The sequence below is a fragment of the Barbus barbus genome, assembly GCF_936440315.1.
Source record: "Barbus barbus genome assembly, chromosome: 9".
Classification (NCBI taxonomy): domain Eukaryota; kingdom Metazoa; phylum Chordata; class Actinopteri; order Cypriniformes; family Cyprinidae; genus Barbus; species Barbus barbus.
In genome coordinates, this window is record NC_136737.1 from 4513536 (window position 1) to 4531499 (window position 17964).

The following is a 17964-nucleotide window of genomic DNA, read 5'->3' on the forward strand; positions in this document are numbered from 1 at the left end:
GACTGTCATTAGATGGAACATAGACAAGAAGAAATGACCCATGTAAATTGTGTTTTCGTGTGCGGTGCACAATATCCTGAATTAGCCAAGAGATGAGATCGTCAACAGAAAGTCAAGAACAATTAATAAACATAAGGTTTGTTTTCTTCTCTTTGAAATCTCAGCTGACATGAAAACAGACAATAGATTCATTGTAAGGAGCCAGACGGACAGGACTGACGTACACTCCTCTCTTAAATGGCGCTGGAAGTTGGCAGACCTTCTAAACACCTGTCAGTCATTTTTCTTGGCAAAAACATAGAACAGGAAAAGGGCAAAGTAATATGTGCCATTGAGACTTTTGATTTCAAAATACCTGCTTGTGCATACATACACATCAGCGCTTTGAGAAGCTGCTTTTAAAGGCGCTTTATAAAATAAAGTTTATTATTATTATTATTATTATTATTATTATTATTATTATATAAATCTTGTTTCATTTATATTTGACTGACAGATTTTGAAGCTTATTATTTATGGTACAACTGTGTAATCCAAATGAAGAAAAATTGTATATGCAATTAAAATACATAAAACTTTAGATAGATAGATAGATAGATAGATAGATAGATAGATAGATAGATAGATAGTTATATGTGCAACTAATGGTCAATAGGGGGCGACTACTATACTAGGATTTGTGGAAAGCAAAGCACCTTACAACATGATTCCCTGATGGAGAGAAAGACGGAGGAGATGCTGCTGCCGAAAGCGTCCGTTTCTCCGGTGTTTTCGTGGATTCTCTCGGCTCTGGGATAATTTAACAAATGCAAGACCTGTTTTACTGTTGGAAGCCATCAAAGGACTTGTAAACAGAGGTTGATGCGCTGGATGTGAGTTGATGTCGACATCAGAAGCGGGTCGCGCGCATTCCTTCGAAGAATCAGCGCGAGCGTTTGTTTAGATTTTGAGCGATGATGATGCTGGATGCTGTTCATAGCGAAGAGCGGGAGTAACAAACGGACAGAAGAGGCCTGTGTCCATCACTCAAGCATGGATAGGTAATAACGACGTTTTAAATTATAACTATAATCGCTAACATAACGATTGGGTTATTTAGGTTGGTGCACGCGCGGTATTTTTCTCGTTATTGTCACCCCTAATATAACAAAATGCACTGAACGCTCTTATTATGGTTCTTACTAAATAATGGTAACGAATCATACATAATTAATGATGTTGTCAATCGTCTTTTCTAGATTTATGAGTGAGCTTAGGCTATTTGTTTAACGTACATTTTGTTTTAAGATCAATTTGTGGCATCTATCCATAATTTTATTGCGATTTTTTAAATGAAAATGTTCAGCCTGAAATCGGCTAATCATGCCACGGAGGCCCGGTAACCCTTTCACGAGCCTCAATTAAAGTTTCCAAAACACAGTTCTGTTTTATTTATTTTATTTAAACTCATCTGTCAGAGCTGTATTTCTCACATAGCAAGTGCTCAAAATGTGTTTTGTCAATATTGACAAGCTGTCTTTAGATGATTATTAATGTATATATTTTTATTTTAGATATAATTTACAATTTTGACGTATTTTCTAGATTAATAACAGAGTTTATTTTCATGTTGTTTTACCACTAATATTATGGTGTCCATGCATATAGTTTTATTATCTATCTATCTATCTATCTGTCTGTCTGTCTGTCTGTCTGTCTATCTATCTATCTATCTATCTATCTATCTATCTATCTATCTATCTATCTATCTATCTATCTATCTATCTATCTATCTATCTATCTATCTACCTACCTACCTGTCTGTCTTATCTATCTGTCTGTCTGTCTGTCTGTCTTTCTTTCTCTCTTTCTTTCTTTCTTTCTTTCTTTCTTTCTTTCTTTCTTTCTATCTATCTATCTATCTATCTATCTATCTATCTATCTATCTATCTATCTATCTGTCTGTCTGTCTGTCTGTCTGTCTGTCTGTCTGTCTGTCTTTCATCTATCTATCTATCTATCTATCTATCTATCTATCTATCTATCTATCTATCTATCTGTCTGTCTGTCTGTCTGTCTGTCTTTCATCTATCTATCTATCTATCTATCTATCTATCTATCTATCTATCTATCTATCTATCTATCTATCTGTCTGTCTGTCTGTCTGTCTGTCTGTCTGTCTGTCTGTCTTTCATCTATCTATCTATCTATCTATCTGTCTATCTGTCTGTCTGTCTGTCTGTCTTTCATCTATCTATCTATCTATCTATCTATCTATCTATCTATCTATCTATCTATCTATCTATCTATCGATCTATCTATCTATCTATCTATCTATCTATCTATCTGTCTATCTGTCTGTCTGTCTGTCTTTCATCTATCTATCTATCTATCTATCTATCTGTCTATCTGTCTATCTGTCTGTCTGTCTGTCTGTCTGTCTTTCATCTATCTATCTATCTATCTATCTATCTATCTATCTATCTATCTATCTATCTATCTATCTATCTATCTATCTATCTGTCTGTCTGTCTGTCTTTCATCATCTATCTATCTATCTATCTATCTATCTATCTATCTATCTGTCTATCTGTCTATCTGTCTATCTGTCTGTCTGTCTGTCTGTCTGTCTTTCATCTATCTATCTATCTATCTATCTATCTATCTATCTATCTATCTATCTATCTATCTATCTATCTATCTATCTATCTATCTATCTATCTGTCTGTCTGTCTGTCTGTCTGTCTTTCATCATCTATCTATCTATCTATCTATCTATCTATCTGTCTATCTGTCTGTCTGTCTGTCTGTCTTTCATCTATCTATCTATCTATCTATCTATCTATCTATCTATCTGTCTATCTGTCTGTCTGTCTGTCTTTCATCTATCTATCTATCTATCTATCTATCTATCTATCTATCTATCTATCTATCTATCTATCTATCTATCTATCTATCTATCTATCTATCTATCTGTCTGTCTGTCTGTCTGTCTGTCTGTCTGTCTTTCATCATCTATCTATCTATCTATCTATCTATCTATCTATCTATCTATCTATCTATCTATCTATCTATCTATCTATCTATCTATCTGTCTGTCTGTCTGTCTGTCTGTCTGTCTGTCTGTCTGTCTTTCATCATCTATCTATCTATCTATCTATCTGTCTATCTGTCTGTCTGTCTGTCTGTCTTTCATCTGTCTATCTATCTATCTATCTATCTATCTATCTATCTATCTATCTATCTATCTATCTGTCTGTCTGTCTGTCTGTCTTTCATCTATCTATCTATCTATCTATCTATCTATCTATCTATCTATCTATCTATCTATCTATCTATCTATCTGTCTGTCTGTCTGTCTGTCTGTCTGTCTGTCTTTCATCTATCTATCTATCTATCTATCTATCTATCTATCTATCTATCTATCTATCTATCTATCTGTCTGTCTGTCTGTCTGTCTGTCTTTCATCATCTATCTATCTATCTATCTATCTATCTATCTATCTATCTGTCTATCTGTCTGTCTGTCTGTCTGTCTGTCTGTCTGTCTGTCTGTCTTTCATCTATCTATCTATCTATCTATCTATCTATCTATCTATCTATCTATCTATCTATCTATCTATCTATCTATCTATCTATCTATCTATCTATCATCTATCTGTCTGTCTGTCTGTCTGTCTGTCTGTCTGTCTCTGTCTATCTTTCAACTATCTATCATCTGTCTGTCTGTCTGTCTATTTATTCAGCTAGCTGAGACTTGTTATAGCACTTGCATATCATTGCTCTTTTGTTGATTTTGATTGCTTCCATTGCCCTCATTTGTAAGTTGCTTTGGATAAAAGCGTATGCTAAATTACTAAATGTAAATTTATTGATTTTTTACTTTATTTTATTTAAAGTCACCTGTCAGAGTGCTGTATTTCTAGCATAGCAAGTGCTCAAAATTTATATTTTAAAGCAGTAGTTCATCCCAAAATTAAAATTCTGTCATTATCCTGATAGCACATATACATCTCGGAGACATCTGCAAGAGGGTGTTTGCTCATCTGTAATAGGACGTTTCCTTTTAGATGTCCAATAGACGCACCTGTCAGAGAGTTGTATTTTTACATAGCAAGTGCTCAAAATCATCATTTTAAAGCATTAGTTCAGCCAATATGGACAATTCTGTCATTATGTTATTATTATGAGTTATCTACTGCTGACCGAATTTTATCTATAGATATTTTATCTGCTGTAATAAGCTAGCAGCCCTCTCTAATGTTCTCTTTTGGCGTCTGTAGATTAGAGGAACTTGTAAATGAGTGGATTTGGCGGCAGGATTTCTGGCTTCCTCCTGGTGTCACATGGAAAGACATCGCTGAAGGGACGGCGGACGAAAGTCGGCATCCCTTACCCCGCGACCTGCTCATCTCCCTGCCCTTGGCCCTGGGTTTCATCGCACTGCGATTCGTTTTCGAAAGGTGAATATCAGTATTACATCTATATTCACCTTATAAGTGAGTTTTAACATTAACAGGCACAAACTTTGATTGGTCCTTCAAGGATGGATGTTGGCGTATCATTAATGTAAACACTAGCGGATTGGGTTACTAATTCACGGTTTGGTTTCTCCTAAGGGTTTTCTCTCCTTTCTAAGTTTAACCAGGATGTATTTATTCAACAGTTTGCCTCTGAATGATTGAAATGAGGATATCAGGCTGTAGTTTAGTGTCAGTTGTGACAGAATGAAAGTGGAGCATTGTTTTCCTTTGGTTTTGTTGTCAATATTTCCTTGTAACAAAAACCACTGGTGCAGGCTGCTATTTTTACACTGATGCCATTGTGTTTTTGCAGTGACTGGATGCTCAATGCACTTGTTTATTTTTCTACTAGAGAACTGTTTGTTTATTCTGTGTTCATTTATTATGGGCAAAAATCTCTATGTAGGATATTATACAATGTACATTGCACATTTTTTTTAAAGGTTTTGTATGTGTGTGTGCATGTATAAAACATGTGTATGTGCGTATATATGTGTGTGTGTGTTTGTGTATGTGTTTTATAGAGTTTTTACAGAATCTGCAAAATGTTAACTATTTTACCAAAATAAGAGGGATCATACAAAATGCATGCTATTGTTTATTTAATACTGACCTAAATAAGATATTTCATGTAAAAGATGTTTACATATAGTCCACAAGAGAAAATAATACTTTAATTCATAAAAATGACCCGTTCATTGATTCTTAATACTGTGTTGTTACCTGAATTATCCCCAGCTGTGTTTTTTGTTTAGTGATAATTGTCATGAGTCCCTTGTTTGTCCTGAACAGTTAAACTGCCTGCTGTTCTTCAGAAAAATCCCCCAGCTCCCACAAATTATATGGTTTTCCAGCATTTTTGTGTATTTGAACCCTTTGCAACAATGACTGTATGATTTTGAGATCCATCTTTTCACACTGAGGACAACTGAGGGACTCATATGCATCTATTACAGAAGGTTCAAACGCTCACTGATGCTCCAGAAGGAAAAACCATGCATTAAAAGCCGGGGGGTGAAAACTTTTTTAATTTGAAGATCAGGGTAAATTTAACTTATTTTGTCTTTTGGGAAACATGTAAGTATCTTCTGTAGCTTCTGAAGGCCAGTACTAAATGGAAAAAAATAGGCCATTTAGGCAAAATAAGGAAAATGTACACATCTTCATTTTGTTCAAAAGTTTTCACCCCCCGGCTCTTAAAGGGATAGTTCACCCAAAAATAAAATTTCTGTCATCATTTACTCACCCTTAAGTAGTTCCAAACCTGTATGAATGTCTTTGTTCTGCCGAACACAAAGGAAGATATTTTGAAGAATCGTTTGTAACCAGGCTGGTTTGGGGCACCGTTGACTTCCATTGTAGGAAAAAAAAATACGGTAACACTTTATTTTAAGGTGTTATAATACAGAGTAATTACCTAATTAAGTACTAGTAAGTTTGTCCAGTTTGTAATTATGTAGATGTAATAGGCAGCTACTGTTACACATATGTAACAAACCGAGTCTGTTACACAGCTACTAGTACACTTAAGTACAATCTTGATATTTTAAGTAGCTTAGACATTCATACAGGTTTGGAACTACTCGGGGGTGAGTAAATGATGACAGAAGCCTCATTTTTGAGTGAACAACCCCATTAATGCATGGTTTATCCTTCTTGAGATTATATATTTGCAGGGTTACACTTATATCATATTTCAGTATATTATAATTAAAAAATATAATGTAAGTTGTTTTTTATAGTATATTGTTTATATGTAACATAATTTCAAATGCATTATTATTATTAGTAGTATTATTAAAAAATAAATAAAATATACTTTTTTGCATTACAGTAATGAGAATACATTTTTTAAGCTGGCGCAGTGTAATGCAATAAACGCAAAACTGCTGTGCATCGTGACACAATGGCAGCCAATCAGAAGCTATTAAATATTTAATGCACAGTTAAGAGAAGCGCTATTATAGACCAGTCGAATTCTCTGGTGGGCGGGGCTACATAGCATTATGCGTATCAACCAAACCTCCTGTCACATATATTAATTTCTGTCTTATTTCAGTTGGTTATGTGATGAAATCTGACCTCTTGGCCATTTACAGAGTGGTGAAGCTACTCTGCCGGTCTGGAAGAGCGAGTCAAGTGCAGACCTGCCGTATATATATATATAAATATATTGCAGAAAGGGTGCGATTGCCTCTGGCTTACAACGCCAGCTGTTTCTCACGTCACTCCCTTTCTTGACGTTAACTCATCAAAAGCCGCCCAGTTCTCGCTGTACAGCATCTCGCACTTGATTAAAGATCTTGAGTCACAGACGGTGTTGGGTTTCGGTGAGTGTCGCGCCCTCGAGTGCCGGCGCGTTGAGTCACGTTTGTTGCTGTCTGTGTGTTACAGGGTTGTGGCTCTGCCGCTCAGCCGGTGGTTGGGCGTCCGGGACAGGGTTCGGGTGCGCGTCACACCCGTCCCGAAGCTGGAGGTCTTTTACCTGCAGAAGAAGCAGCAGCCGTCACAGGTTAGTGAGTCACATGAGGGCTGGCCGTCTGTGACCTGTGATTTAATACTGGACATCCACATCCAGCTGCTGAGCACAAAAACACTGGGTAAAATGGCCTTTTTAATTAAATGGGACTGTTTACTTAGTAATCATCTAATTACAATATTATTTAAAATTGTATGGTTATATTGCAGTTTATTTATAATATAAAATCCAATATAATAGTTAGAAAATGTGCCAAAATTATTATTTTTTTTTTTTTGACATACCAGCCAATTTTGATATATCAACAAATAAGATATAAAACAAAGAAATGCTCATTTTTGTTTTCCCGTGTCTGTGTTTGTTTGTTCAGAATGATTGGCTGGTTCTGGAGAAGCACTGCGGACTCTCTCAGCGTCAGATCCAGACCTGGCTGCGTCACCGCCGAATCCAGGACCAGCCCGGAAACACCAGGAAGTTCTGTGAAGCCTCGTAAGGAAATAACCCACAGCAGATGTCTGTGATTGACTGTGTTTGCATCTGATTAACATGAGATTTCCTGTGTGCTTCCTCAGGTGGAGGTTTGTGTTTTATCTCATCGCGTTCTCAGCTGGTCTCGTCTCGCTTATTAACGTGAGTATCTCCATAATGCTGGGGTTTCTCGGTTCTCTCCTCAGCATCATGCTCGCGTTTGGAAATGTAGTCAAATATGAGACGTTCTCGGGAAAAAAGTTGCCATTTGTGACTAAAAATTTCAGAAAATATTTAATTTTTTCCCTTTCATTTAATATTATTTTAATAATAACAAAAAGAGAAGAATATTAATATATTTGTGTGATTATAATATTTGGTGTAAATATGTATTTTATTTAAAATAAAATATTTATAGAAAATATTTAATAGACTTTTGTGATTTCTTAATATTATCTAAAATATTTAATACACAAAAACTTAGTCCTATTAGTTTTATTATAAATGAAAAATTGGTACTTGTTACTCCAACGTAAAATAATAATAATTATTATATAATAATAATAATAATTTGGTAATGTTATTTAATGTTAATAATTACAAATTGGTTAATGTTTGGTAATGTTTCACAAAAATTTGCAGTTCTATAATTTACTCCAAAGTAATAAAGATAATACGGAAGTTCTAAGCGGCCATGCATTATTATAATTTTTCTGTCTTGTTTTCTCGTGATCACGACTTAATTTTCTCGTGATCTCGACGTAACGAAAGTTGTTTTCTCGTTATCACGACTTAATTTTCTCGTGATCTCGACGTAACGAAAGTTGTTTTCTCGTTATCACGACTTAATTTTCTCGTGATCTCGACGTAACGAAATTTGTTTTCTCGTTATCACGACTTAATTTTCTCGTGATCTCGACGTAACGAAAGTTGTTTTCTCGTTATCACGACTTAATTTTCTCGTGATCTCGACGTAACGAAAGTTGTTTTCTCGTTATCACGACTTAATTTTCTCGTGATCTCGACGTAACGAAAGTTGTTTTCTCGTTATCACGACTTAATTTTCTCGTGATCTCGACGTAACGAAAGTTGTTTTCTCGTTGTCACGACTTAATTTTCTCGTGATCTCGACGTAACGAAAGTTGTTTTCTCGTTATCACGACTTAATTTTCTCGTGATCTCGACATAACGAAAGTTGTTTTGTCGTTATCACGACTTAATTTTCTCTGTGTATTCGGCATGAGAAAATGCTATAGAAGCAGCATCATCGCAGCATCATGGATGATCGTATTTGCTTTTACTTTGATCAGGGACTCACTCAAACTGAAATAATAAAAATAAAAATATGGTATAAGTACCATCCCAAATATTGAAGGTGTTGTGTTTGTGACCGACATATGTCATGCATATTCATACTCTGACATTTTAGCTCTGTGTCTGTCAGTGATTGAGGACTTACACATAAGTGTTCGACACTTGAGAAGGAGGCTGTCGGGTCTGCAACTTTATCGTCGAAGACAATATAGCGACCCTGATTTTCTCACTATAGCTACAATTACGTCGTGAGAAAACGGTTTTTAGGTTGAGATCAACAACTTTCGTTATGTCCAGATAACCACAAAACAAATTTCGTTATGTCGAGATCATGAGAAAATTAAGTCATGATAACGACAAAACAACTTTCGTTATGTCGAGATCACGAGAAAATTAAGTCATGATAACGACAAAACAACTTTCGTTATGTCGAGATCACGAGAAAATTAAGTCATGATAACGACAAAACAACTTTCGTTATGTCGAGATCACGAGAAAACAAGAAAATTATAATAATGCATGGCCGCTTAGAACTTCCATAAGATAATAATAATTATTATTTGTTTTATGTCATTTTTTGCTGAAATGTTTTTAATAAAATATTTAGAAATATAATAATTTAATAATTATTAAAATAATTATTTATATCTAATACACTTAATACACAAAGATTTGCAGTCCTGTATTTATATAAAAAAAATTGCATAAATGTTTATTTTATTTAAAATAAAATGTCTATGAGGATATAAATATTAAAAATAATAAAATAGATTTTTATTAATTCTTAATAATATCTAATACACTTTTCTAAGCAATACACTAAAACGTAAAAAAAGTATTTGATCATATTTTTGATTTAATTTTTTTTTTAATGTTTAATACACTTCATACACACAAATTAGTGGTCATATAATGAATGAAAAATGGGTACATGTTACTCCAAAGTGAAAAATATATATATATATATCAGAGGTTGCGTTAGACTTTATTTTTGTTCTGGAGACGATCGCTCACTCTGCTGTCTCACTGGACCACACTCACCACCAACTGGACAGGCCTAGAGGAATTACAGTTTAAATTACAATAGATCACCCTCAGTGTTATCTGCCAAAGTGACGGACGGCCCTCAGATTTTTCCGTCACTGCTAAAAAAATTCCACTTACCCATTCAAACATATACATTCACATATAATAATTTGTCAAATGGTGTTTTTCAGACTCCATGGTTTTGGGATCATCGGGAATGCTGGCGCAGATACCCAAGACAGGTCCGTAACAAATGGCTCTCCACACACATTCACTTCCTGCTGAACAATCCCAGGAACTTGAGATTAGGCAGAAATCGGAGGAACTAGTGAGCGCCGCACCCCACGATCTGATCAAAACAGTCAAGACTTATCTCACGAGAGCCAGAATCATCTGCAAAATATTACAATAAAAACATGTTTCATTTGTTCTCAGAAACAAGTGAATTTTAGGGATGAACTGTTTCTGTTAAGTAGATATTTGTACCTTTCACTTGAATATTGGTGTGTTAATTCTGAAATAAGAGACATAAAATCCACAGTTAGGCTTTTCCAGATGCTGTTATTTGTGATTGTGTCTGCAGGCCGTAGCAGAAGCTCAGTACTGGTATTACATCGTGGAGTTGTCCTTCTACCTCTCACTTCTGCTCTGCGTATCGGTGGACATAAAGCGCAAAGTAAGTTTCCTGAAGTTCTGTGAAATTTCCTTCAAAAGATCTTAAAATCCATGAATTGTGCTTATTATATGTTTGTTTTGGGTTGTGTAGGACTTCAAAGAGCAGATCATTCACCACATCGCCACCATTTTCCTCATCGCGTTCTCTTACTGTGCGAACTACGTGCGCGTGGGAACCCTGGTGATGCTCGTACACGACTCTTCTGACTTCCTGTTGGAGGTAAATCTCAGAATCTGATTGGCTGCTCTGTCAGCTTCCATATGTTTCAATGAAATATGTTTTATTCACAAATTTATTTTTTCTGTGTTCATTTTTCTGGAGTCCGTTTTGTTTTTGTTTTTCCTTGTTTTAATCTTTCTGGACTCCGTTAATGCATGTCTAATCAATTGAAATCATGAAACCTATACAATTTAAGAACAATTTATTAAAAGTTTTACAAGCATTACATTTTTAGGGCTCTATGAAATACATTTGAAGAATATGAAATACACAATTTTCCCTTACAAATTCTGTTTATATTTAACAAATTGTGTTTTTAAATTTTTTGGATGACCTTTTAATGGTTTAAATAAAGATTATTAATAAAAAAGCATGTCAAATTAAGTAAATAAAAAAACAATTTAGATAAATTATTTTTAATAGGGCACTATGGAATCTTTTGTGAATTATTTTAATAAATGAATTTCTGGTAAATAAATGACGGCATAAAACATTAATTTCTTTTATCCTTTAATCAAATGAAATTTAAAACAAACCTTTTCTCTTTTTTTGGCAAACAAAAGTGCTGCACGACAGAGGATTATTGTTAAAATTAAAACATGGATGAAAATTGTGATTATTCCTTTAATAAAAAAAGTTTTAATAACAACAGTTTTAATGGCAACAATTTTATAGTCATGTCTGCTATCTCTAATTTGCAAAGTCCACCTAAGGTAATTGGTAGGGATGCATCGATACTGGTATCGGTATCGGGCCCGATACTAAGCTCATGTACTCGTACTCGTTAAAATGCCCCGATACCAAACAGCATGTGATAAGTGCCATATTCAAACAAAGAAACACCGACAACAGACAGCAGAATGGAGTTATTAGAGATTAAGGATGTCTGCGAAGCAGATGTATGCAATGAATAATGTTAAACATCCATTATTAACGCCTGTACATCTGATTTGCGTGAGCTGATAAGCAAAGCATGCTGAGTAGATTGAGCACGCGGCGGCGCAGATGTGCGAGCTTGTCGCGTGAACATCCCTTTCTCACACACATCACTGGAAAGTTAGTACTTCGATTTAATGTCAAAAACAAGTAAGTAAAACAATGCACAAATAACTTAACTGTAGGGAGGGAGGGAGAGAGAGAGAGAGCGCGCGCACATTTCTGTTGTGTGATCTTTATTGATGTTCGTTCACAAAAAAATTGAAGTTCAGGTTTGCATGAACCTGGTTGACAGCATGCCCAGGCTGTCATTAAGGCTAAGGGTGGCTTGACAAGGTATTGATAGTTTTGTAAATATTCTGACATTATGATATTATCAAGCTGAATTTGTTCTGACACAGTTTAACTCTGCGTTCTTGTCATATTTTATTACCATTTTCTAAACTATAGCGAATAAACTGTGATAATGGGAGAAATGTTGGAGGTGTCTGAATAAATTTTGGTTTGACTGTATCTATTTGATAAATGAAGTTAACACAGTAACATTATACATACTCTTTTGGTTTCTGTACCCAATATTTAAAAAATGTACAAATACAATGAAAATATCGGTATCGACAAGTACCAAAAATAAAGTATCGGTATCGGGCGAGTACTGGAAAAAGTGGTATCGGTGCATCCCTAGTAATTGGAGTTCATTGCAGAAGTTTTTAACACTTCAGTACTGAAAAACAGGATTCTGAGAGTATTTATTTTAGAAGATATCATGTTCTTTTGGCTTAAGTGGCTAATAAATACCAGAAAATGCATTATGTACATATATATATAGAAAATGTATCTTCTTGAAACAGAATAAAGCACATAAATGACTTTGACTTGTACAATATCAATAGTCAGTATTTAAACAAATAATGAAGATATATAAAGAAATAACTAATGTTTTGTTTTTGCTTGATTTGCAGTCTGCTAAAATGTTCAATTATGCTCGATGGACAAAGACCTGCGACGCCTTGTTTGTCGTGTTCGCTGCCGTGTTCCTGGTAACTCGTCTTGTGGTTTTCCCATGCAGGTAAGCCCTACTTAATTTTTCCTATAATGCTGATTTCAAATAATTTTGAATGGGTTCTTCTTAAATCTAAGACTTTCCGATGGCTAAAATCTTTTTACGATTTATAAACTGTATTTTGATTCATTTCCAGAATCGTCTACACAGCTGTGGTGGATTCGTTGGACGTCTTTCCTCCGTACCCTGGTTATTATTTCTTGAACGGCCTGTTGCTGGTTCTTCAAGCTCTTCACATCTTCTGGGCTTGGCTGATTCTTCGAATGGTTCACAAATTTGTCTTTTTAGGCAAAGTGAGTATCTTAAGTTTATAAATAAGGCTATCCCTCAATTTTCTAACAAACGTGTTGTTAAGGTGGAACGTGATGAACGGAGCGATGAAGAGAGTGAGGCTGATGAAGAAGAAGATGAAGGTGGAGAAGAAGAACACAGCTGGGAGCAGAAAAAGGGTGCCCTTAACTCTAAATTGGCATCGTTGGCCAATAACTGTGTTCTGAACAATTTAACGAATCAGAGGCGAAAAATTAATAGCAGAATGCCGAAAGCCAGATAGTAATGCTACTTAATGTATTTAAACGTGTTAAATAATCTCCAACTTTCTTGGCTTATCTTGTTTGTCAAAGTCCTACTGTAATTTCAGACCACTGATGGTTTGTTTTAGTGAAAATGTAATGCGTAGTCAGTAGATTGCGTAAAACAAAAAATACTACTAGTTTGTATTATAACATTACCATTGGAGTATATTGGAAAAAGGTTCAACTTGAATTAATTTGTTTAAAGTTAGTCAAATTAATTATAGTACATTGGCTGAGTAGCATTTCAACTCGGACTAAAAACTTTGCATACATAAAAATGGTTCATAAACAGATATCTTAAGTATTTATTTGTTGATTAGTTTACTAATTCTGCAACTGTTCATTATGGAAAAAACAAATGAGTCAGCTCTCCTAACTAGAGAGACCCACAACATTTAGATGCATTCTTTTTAAATACTTTTGTATTTGTATACGTATTCTTCTAAGTTGTGTGGAAATGTGTGAATTTTCTGCAGTGGCTGTTGTTTTCAAAATGGGCTTTGGTGGACCACTGGGAAATACTTGTGGCACCATCTGGTGGTGAAAATGTCCCCTTGTCTTAGTGATTCTGCTACTGAAAGATTTTGTTGCAAGAAACCACTGGAGTTTGTTGTGTTTTGTTAGATGGCACTTTGGTTATACATTGCCTTACCAAATGAGGAATCAGATGATTTCTCACTGGAGCATGTGCCTCGAGATCTTAAAAGTCAAAGGGGGTTGTTGAATTTGAGGATGCCTATTTAGGCCCCTTGATGTATTGAATCTGCTCCAAGGGCTAAAGGCAAAATGTTTTTGTTGTTCTAGATGGTTCTAGAAAGTTTATTTGCACAGTAGCCATAACTGACCTTTCATTCTAAAGCTGTGCATGTCTTTCACTGTTTAACTTATGTTTTAAAAAAACCTGTGATTGTTTTTGTATGAATTTTCCTCTTTTTTATTGGGCTTTACCGTGTTCTGAGTTTGTTAACGCAATATTTTGTAGCTGTTATATTACTTGTAACAATGACAGAAGAGGGATATATTCTTATAATCTTAAATACTATTAATGTTGCATCTCATTCAACATTTCTCTCTGTGACCTTTTGATTAAAAATAAAAATGTTTTAGAATATGATTATCCTATTGCTGAACAAAATGTTCCTGCATTGGTTTAATACTTGTCCTCTGACTTAAAAAAGGAATAGTGTAGAAAGGTTTAGAAGGTGTTTAGAAAGGATTGACATGCATTGCGATACAACCTCTTATGGGGACAGGACAGGGTATTTTATCATCAACTTCCAAGCAAGTGTCAATGTATGGGTCCAGTAGAATCATGTTTGGATATGTTTTGTTTATCTTCCTCTCGCTTAGTATGTAAATCTGCCCGTTAACTGTGGCACAACCTGTGAAGAATTTGCTGTCCAGACAGTCCTCTTTAAGAACGGTCCACTCATCCGTGTCAATGTCTAAGCGCAGAGCCTGTCCTCCCAGTAGATAGAGGGCTCCATTGAGATCAGTTGCAAGAAGATCGTAACTGGAAAAGAAGTACACGTGTCCAATAAGAATTCACTTTGGTTTACCAAAGTGTATAGAACTGATACAGAACTATTTGTGGTGGCATCTTTGAAAAGTATTGCCTTAAAAAGGGTGGACAACATTGGCTCTTGAGTTTAGCTCCAACCCTCATCAATCACACCTGTGCAATTTTCAAATAATCCTGTTAGATGTTTTAGATGTGTTTGGGGTTGGAGGTAAAATCTGCAGGGCAGTTGACCTTGAGGGCAAGATTTGTGTCTACTCACCGTGGGAATGGAGAATAGGACACCACATCCCATTGATCAACCTCTGGCCTGTACCTCTGAATCCCACTGTAAACATCCCCATTCTCATCTAGACCACAGGCCACGTAAATACTAGTTCCCAAAGTGACAATGGCTGCCCTTTCCACAACCCGCACCATGGGGCTGACAGTGTCCCATTCCTCAGCTCCCAAAACCAGCCTCTCAACGTCAGCCACAGGCCCCTCATCCATGCTACCGCCAAACACAAACAGCTTGAACTCCAGTGCCGCTGAGCAGTGGCTGTGTCTGGACTTCTGCATTGCCGGGCCGTCCACCCATCGCTTGTTGCCATGCTCGTAAATGCTCACCCAGTCTACACTATACCATAACACATCCCGGAAGTAGCCTCCAGTCACTACTATGTTGTCCCCTTAGAGCAAGAAATAATATTTTAGATGATGTGGACAGTTAGACAACAAAGACAAAATTACCAATTCTGTTTCTGGAGATCTACTTTCATGCAAAGGTCAATTCCAATCCTAATCAAACACACCTGAACAAGCTCATTAACGGGGTTCACACACCATGGTGTTCTAAGAACTCAGTTCAAGCAATATATTGGAGCACTGAATTTAGATCTCCAGAAACAGGATTCGGCACTCCTGACTTAAAAGTTTTGTTTTGGAAAAGGCATGTACCACCTGATCGGACAGGTTCCAGGTAGATCATTAGGCGCTTTTGCACCTCATAGTTGTAGGAACTAGCCAGCAGGGTCGTTCCTAGAGAACCAATTTCCCCCCTAGGGCCATTTCCCTGGTTGCATTAGCACTGACAGCAGGAACTCTGAAGCGACCAACAGCGACGTCTTTATTCATGGCATTTACAAACATCAACAACCGGTAAATGTGATGTGACAGGATCGAATGTGAATGTGATCTGAGCTGTTTTTGTTGTGTGTCGTGGGTATCGTGATAACAGAGATTTAATGTAAATGCACAATTTACACGATAGAAAGAGCATGAAAATCAGACAAAATATCCTAAAACAACTTGCAGTGTTATCATTGAGGCTGAGAAAAGAACACATTGCAGACAACAGGTAAGTGCCATTATAGCTGTTTTCCATGTTCATGGAGTAAATATTTTTACATGGCTTTTTAAAAATGCCGGGTAGCCGGTGTTTCGTATGCGTTTGGCCAATGAGCATACGCTTACATCACTGGTAGTTCCTATAGAACTGTTGTAGACCCTACTCTGAAGTAGGAACCCATTTATTTCCTGCAAACGGAGTTCCTAGAACAAATACGTTACTAGTTCCTGTGGTGCGAACATACCAAAAAGCTGGTTCTTCTGCCAATAGTTCTAGGAACTATGAAGAGGTTCCTCTGGTGCAAAAGCGCCTTATGCTAACATATTGTGGAAGGTTAAAATGTATAGGATCAGATGAGGTTGTTACCTACTGCAGCCACGGAGTACTGTGTGAGACACTTCTTTTGCAGGGGTGGATGGGATTGCCACCTTCCACTGTAGGGGTGAAACTGATACAGCAGCTGTGTTTCTTGCTCATGCGGTCCACCGAGAACAAACAGGGTTTCCCTTGAGCGAGTTCTAGGCATGGACCTGCCCATAGTCCAATTGCTGGGCAAGTTATCGTACAGTCTACAAATGAGCTTAGCACGTGGGTCTGAACTGTTTATCTTGGCCAGAAGATCAGTAATGTAGGATAGACTTAAGCACTCGGGCCTAACCAGACTCACCAGTTCCATGAAGTTCTCTTCCCGACTTGGGTCAAATGTTGCCCAGCGAAGGGCCACATCAAGAGCCAAGTCTTCCTTGGGAATGCTTAAGTTGTCACTAGCAAGGAGGTCAGCAATGCTTTCCTTCGGAAGGAACATAAAGTCCTGCTCGGAGGCTAAGGCAGGCAGGTGTGTCAAGACTACATCCCTTGCTGCCGCGTAGAGGTCCAGACAGCCAAGCTGCCAAGCATAGGCCATCATTCCCAAGCAGTTACTAAGATGCAATTGTCTTTCCAAGAACTTACAGCAGAGTAATCGAGCCCTGTCCAACTGGAGGAAGTCAGCAGCCTCCAGAATGTCAAGGACATTCTTGCAATCTAGGTTCAGCTTCAAGTTCTTTGTAAACTCCATTAGTGTGTGGAACTGCTGCAGTCCAACTCCCTTAATCTCAATGTGCTTCCTGGTGCTCTCCCGACCACCGCCAAAAAACAAGGCTCGGAAGTAGGGACTCAGATGGGCCAATTGCTCACGGTTCACAAAGAACAACTCCCCCTCCACTTGGAGCACTGTGTCAGGAGCAACATTGACGGCATCCTGATCTTCCTCAACTAAATCTTTCTCGGTTCCTAAACTCTGGTCAAAAGTACCTATATCTTGCTTTGCACAAGCCATGACTGTGCACTCCCCCTCCCAACTCTCACTTCTCTACTGAAGTGTGTCATGTGACAATTTTATTTTTGCTCTAGCCTGTCACTCTCCATGGGAATGGGGTCAGCAAGAAAAATAAAAACAAGGGCTAAATATATCACAGTTAAAGTGCTACAGGGACCCAATTTCAAAAAGTATGCAAAAAAGCTTTTGTGAATATTTAGGGCAGTATCTTTCAAGGATTGTTAAATTATATACGGCTGGGATTAGTCTAAACATCAGGGCTTATAATGTGTGTGTATGCAAGTTTTGTCAAGTCAATACCACAACAAACCTCCAGGGGTAGATATTGGACAACCAAACATCTTTAACCTATATATAGTGTATTCTACTTTGGGAAATTCTCATGAACTTTTTTTGGTGAAGCAGCTAAGTTTAAGTTCTGTGTACGTCTCAGAACTTGACTTGTCACTCCTATACATCCAGAGCATTGCAACCAAAAAATCTTGGCTGTGGTTTTGTGTTTGTGGTCCAACTTCCTTAATCCTGATACGTGTCTTGGT

At 36.7% G+C, this 17964-nt stretch overlaps 2 protein-coding genes across 2 annotated transcripts; one reads left to right on the top strand and one right to left on the bottom strand.

Moving 5' to 3' along the window:
- The first annotated feature begins 672 nt into the window (after positions 1–672).
- LOC306874848 (ceramide synthase 2-like) lies at positions 673–14385 on the top strand. The gene is made up of 11 exons (XM_079425129.1): positions 673–1040; positions 4263–4442; positions 6897–7014; positions 7352–7470; positions 7554–7611; positions 9981–10031; positions 10373–10465; positions 10556–10684; positions 12583–12689; positions 12820–12976; positions 13039–14385. Exons 1-11 carry the CDS (start codon positions 967–969, stop codon positions 13234–13236), a joined length of 1284 nt encoding a protein of 427 aa, XP_079281255.1. The 5' UTR covers positions 673–966; the 3' UTR covers positions 13237–14385.
- Positions 13542–17425, bottom strand: LOC306874847 (kelch-like protein 23; the record flags this gene model as incomplete). The annotated part of the gene is made up of 3 exons (XM_079425128.1): positions 13542–14771; positions 15040–15448; positions 16474–17425. The coding sequence occupies 3 exons, from the start codon at positions 17423–17425 to the stop codon at positions 14465–14467; spliced, it is 1668 nt and encodes a 555-aa protein (XP_079281254.1). The 3' UTR covers positions 13542–14464.
- Between the last annotated feature and the right edge of the window lie 539 nt (positions 17426–17964).